General features: G+C 53.6%; 1 protein-coding gene across 2 annotated transcripts in view; it reads right to left on the bottom strand.

The window, feature by feature from the left end:
• The window catches only part of Slc30a4 (solute carrier family 30 member 4), a 28,198-nt gene extending 23,191 nt beyond the window's left edge, over window positions 1-5,007 (bottom strand). For both annotated transcript variants that reach the window (XM_004639069.2, XM_023724095.1), the window contains exon 1: window positions 4,598-5,007. In XM_004639069.2, coding sequence (XP_004639126.1) covers window positions 4,598-4,982 — 385 coding nt within the window. In that variant the 5' untranslated portion in view covers window positions 4,983-5,007. The remainder of the gene's footprint in view (window positions 1-4,597) is intronic.
• Window positions 5,008-5,013: the final 6 nt, after the last annotated feature.

Genomic DNA, 5,013 nt, shown 5'->3' with positions numbered 1-5,013 from the left:
GAGAGGGAGAGAGGGAGGAAGGGAAGGAAGGAGGGGGGAGAGAGAGACAGAGAGAGAGACAGAGAGAGAGACAGAGAGAAAGAGACCGACCTGAGGATGCCTGGCATGCTCTGGATCTCCCAGCACTTCTCAGTCTCTGTCTCAAGTCTGTCTGTCTCTCTCTCATTCTCTCTCTCTCTCTCTCTCTCTCTCTCACACACACACACACACACACACACACACACACACATACACACAGCCCTTGCCAGATGCAGCTGCCTAACTGGGACTTCCTGAGCGGAGTAAGCTGTCCACTCTCAGTCTGTGGCACCAACACACAGGCCAGATCCCTCCTGGATAAGCAGCGATTGCTGTACTTGGGTTTGAACTCTAAGTTTTGTTCTCTTACTTTTCTCTATCCGCTGCCTTTTGGCGCTCTTCGGAGCATGCCTTGGTCCACCTCCTAGCTCTTCTGTGAGTGTGCACCAGTCCCGCTAAGTTCCTACGGTTCGGAGCTCTCCTCTGTGCCCTGCACACCCGCAGCCCGCTCTCACTTCCAGAGGCAGAGGAGGAGCCTTGCGCCCTCACAGCCGTCTGGTCCCAGGCAGGGTCTAAGGGGCTTTCCCAGTCCGGATCTGTCTTCACACTCTCAGCGGGGAGGCCCTCGGGCACCCAGCTCTCCCCGGCAGTCCCACGCGACCCTAAGCTTGCGACCCGCTCCTGGTTCTCAGCCTCAGCTCGGGAGCTGGGGGCCTTGGGTCTAAGCCAGCGACCTCTCGTCCCTGGCACTGAGGCCGCCTAGCCTCACCACGAGCCACTCTCTCTACTAGCTTCTTCCACCTGTGTGGATTGATACTTTTGTTTTCTCTTCCAAAGCCTTTTGTTGTAGTAAAAGGGAGGCTCTGCGATAAAGCAAAATTGGATGCATGAGTTTAATTTTTTTTTTTTTTTTTTTTTTGCAGAACCAGGGATTGAACTCAGGCCCTTGCGCTTGCCAGGGAAACGTTTATTCTACTGAGCCATCTCCCCAGACCCCCAGGAGTTTAACTTGTTGACATTCTTAGAAGACTGTATTTACACTGCCGATGTCAATCAGTTATAAAAACAGGACCTCTGCCACCTAGTCCTGGTGTAGTTTCAGTTTTTGTCCAATTAGATCATGTAAGAGCTTCCCTGCTTTTCCACTTTGGTGCCCAACTGTCCCCACGATGTTCCAGGGACACACCCAGGAGCCCAGCAGTGGCCTGAAACTCTGGTGGCACCAAGCCCCACACACTGTATTCCACTTACCCACACATACCTGGGGCAAAGTTTACTGTACACACCAGGCACTGTGGTGATCAGCAGCCTGGGACAATGACAGCTGGCTCAGGAATGAGTCACGTCCTGCCAGGACACGGCAGACTGCACTACAGCACTCAGAAGAGCGTGCAGCTCAAAGCTTATGAGTTGTTTCTGGAAGTTTCCACTGAATGCTTTGACTGTGGTTGATTGTGGGATAAATGAAATCACAAAAAACAAACCACAGGAAGTGAAACCGAGGATAATGGGGAACTGCTGTACCCTGCGTGGATGCTGGGGCACCTGCTTGCCTCAGGATGGGCTCCCAGTGACTCCGCTCCTTTTGCGGCCTCACGCCCTGCCTGAGCCACAGACTCACACATCACACTGTGCACAGCCCACTGGGCATGCCCTGTGGCCATCCCCTTCCCTCCCCCCCCCAAACACACACACACACACACACACACACACTTGCATCAACACATTGATGCGTCCCAAAGAACCTGGCCACCGGTCCAGAGGCTGTTGCCTTCTCTTCCCACATCACGACACCTCCCTGTGCTGCCAGTGCGGGGTGAGGGGCTTCTCACCACCTACAGCCCCCCATTTGCTCCCCAGGACCCCTCAGCATACACTTCTCTACTTCTCTTTGGCTCTAAGCCATAACCCCTCCTTATCTGGATCCTTGTCAGTTTGTTTTCATTCCCCAAACAACACAGTAATCTTCCTTTCTGGGTCCTTGTGCCTCAGTTTTCTGCGTGTTGAGGGCTGATTTTACAAGTGTTCATCCCTATGCTCAGCTTAGGGCCTAAAAGGCCGGAATAAATTCCATCATGTTCTTTCTTTTTCTGTTTAAAACCCTTTAGTGGACTCCCAATGCCCTTTTTTTTTTTTTTGTAATGGGGATCTAACTCGGGACCCTGTGCTTGCCAGGCAGGCACTTGTGTTGGGCTATCTCCCTGGCCCTTGTATTCTTTTTAATAGTTTTTTTTTTTTTTTTGTGGAACTAGGCACTTGCCAGGGAAGCACTTATTCTACTGAGCCATCTCCCCGGCCCCTTTAGTAGTTTTTAAGACAAGGTCTTGCTTTGTAGTGCAGGCTGGTCTTCAACTCAGTGTCCTCCTGCCTCAGCCTCCCGAGTGCTGGGAGCACAGGTGTGTGTCAACACGGCGGGCTCGCCCTGAACAGTGAATGAAAACCACATTCATCCAGTGTGGTTTACCTGCTCCTCCTGCTCACTCCATTCCAGCCATACCGGCCTTCTTTCTAGCGAATTTTAATGAATGGAAGGCATTAGGGACTTTTGTATGGGCTGTTCTCTCTGCTTGAATAACCCCTTCTGGCCACTTTCCGGGTCAAATGTACCTGGCTCACGGATGAACAATTTCCAACCTGTTGTTGGACCATATTACAGCACAGACTTTATTCTTTTCCTTTACACCACTTCAGATAATCTGAACTTTAAATTTAGTCATGCGTTTAAAGTATCCTCTTCCATTTAATGATTCAGATAGCAGAAATAGTTGTGCTCCACTAACTATGTGCATCATACACCACGGTACCTGGCCTATTTTAGGGATTAAAACCTGCTTGCTGAGCTGGGAATGGTGGCGCATGCCTATAATCCTAGACTGAGGCAGGAGGATTGCTGTGAGTTCAAGGCCAGCCTGGACTACACCGTGAGAACCTGTGTCAAGAAAACTCTACACCTTGGTCAAGGTCTCAGAGCAAGCTGGTGTCTTTGCTTACATCTTAGTCACTCTTACTAGGTGATATAATCTTTAAACTGATACTAAAGGACAAAACTATGATCATTGTGGTTCACTTCGTCTTCAGCATTTAAATTCGGGCTGGTGAGATGGCTCAGTGGTCTAAAGCACCTACTTAGAAGAAGCTTAGCAAAGCACAGGGACCGCGGTTCAATCCCCCAGCACCACATGCCAGCCAGCCCCGCCCCCTGGTGGGCTGAGCTGGCCACACACACACACACACACACACACAACATTTAAATTCAAAGACCACAGCTAGGGCTGGTGGCCCACACCTGTAACCCCAGCACTTGGGAGACTGAGGCAGGAGGATCTTCAAAAGAGAAGTCATGGGCTGGGGAGATGGCTCAGTGGAATAAGCGCTTCCCTGGCAAGTGCAAGGGCCTGAGTTCAATCCCCGGTTCCACCAAAAAAAAAAAAAAAAGGTCAGTGTGGGCTACAGGGGAGACCCTATCTCAGAAAGGGTCAAGAGCAGCATTTTATCTGATCTGTTTAATGCGAGGAGACTACAGGACAAAGGGTCAAGGCAATTCATAAGTAACCTACGAAACTAGTGGTTGGGGACAACCGTGAACATGAGAACACATCACATGAGCTTCACTTACACACGCCTGCACACAGGTGCACATACACACAAATGCCTGCACAAGTCACAACAGCAAGTGCGCTCCCCCACGCGGTGGGGTCAGGAAGCCACGCACACAGGCAGAGGGGCCTGCTCGGGAGTTCTTCAGACCAGGGAGAAGCTGGGAGTCTTGAAAAGGCCCCCCGGGGAGACGCGGGCGGGGCAGCCTGAGACGAGACAGGAGTGCACAGCAGTTCTCTACCCGTGCCTTCCAGCCAGCTGCGCTCAGTCTGACCACTGATTCTGCCCCCAGACCCGTTCGTCTGGGTTGCAGCCCGGGAGAAGCGGCCGCCGCCCTGCTTCACTACCACTTGAAAGCCGGGCTTGGCTTGTGTGCCTGCCAGTCCTGCACTCAGGAGGCTGAGGCAGTAAGGTCGCCCCTGAGCTTGAGCCCAGCCTGGGCCACTCTGTGAATTCATGGGCATTGTGAACTACATATTGAGACCCTGATTCAAAAAGAGGAAAAGCTCCTTATGTGAAAAAGGTGGAGCATGCATTCAGTAACTTTCAGTAACACCGTAAAATTCTATGATTCTAAGTCATTTCAGAATAATCTGTTTTTCAGGGACATGGTCTTGCTATACAGTTCAGCCTGGCCTCTGACTCAAGGCGATGCTCCTGCCTCAGCCTCCCGAGTGCTGTGATAACAGGCATGAGCCAACATGCCTGCGATAAGAATCATCTACTAACCTAAACACTGCAAAAATGAACGTGGCGTTTTATCTGATCTGTTTAATGCGAGGAGACTACAGGACATATACTGAATACAGTGTGACCGCCTATGACTGCTGACTGGCTGCTCGAACAAGCGGATGATAAAGGCAATTATCAAGCCGACGTTTACGACGCGCGCGGGTTGGCCCTGAACTTTGGAACCTCAGAGGCCTGTGATCAGCACCTCCAAGTCGGCCCTGGGCGCGCGCGGGCGGGCGGCGCGGCTCACCTACGAGTTCGCCGACCATGAAGAGCAGATACAGCGCGGCGGCGAGCGTCAGCCGGGTCCTCACGCGCCGCAGTCGCACGCGCTCGCGTCGCTGGCTGCAGCCGTCGCAGGGGTCGGGCCCGAGGCTCAGGCGGCCTCGCGGCGGCGGCGGTTCAGGCTCCAGCAGCGCGTCGTCGTCAGCCTGCGGCGCCGAGCGCGCGCCGACAGCAGGCCTGTCGCTGGTGTCACCGTCATCCTCGGCCACCACCACGCGGAGCTTGTTGAAGCGCGGCAGCCCCGCGGGGCCCGCGTCGTCGGCGAAGTCGAAGGCGCTGGCGTCATTGAGAAAGAGCGGCGCCGCGTCGCCCCTCCGCAGCAGCAGCGCCCGCAAGCGCGTCCACGCCATGGCGGCCGGCTACGCGCGCGCCCGAGCCCCG

Source organism: Octodon degus, unplaced genomic scaffold, assembly GCF_000260255.1.
Source record: "Octodon degus isolate 3935 unplaced genomic scaffold, OctDeg1.0 scaffold00105, whole genome shotgun sequence".
Lineage (NCBI taxonomy): Eukaryota > Metazoa > Chordata > Mammalia > Rodentia > Octodontidae > Octodon > Octodon degus.
This window is presented reverse-complemented; position numbering and strand designations above follow the sequence as displayed.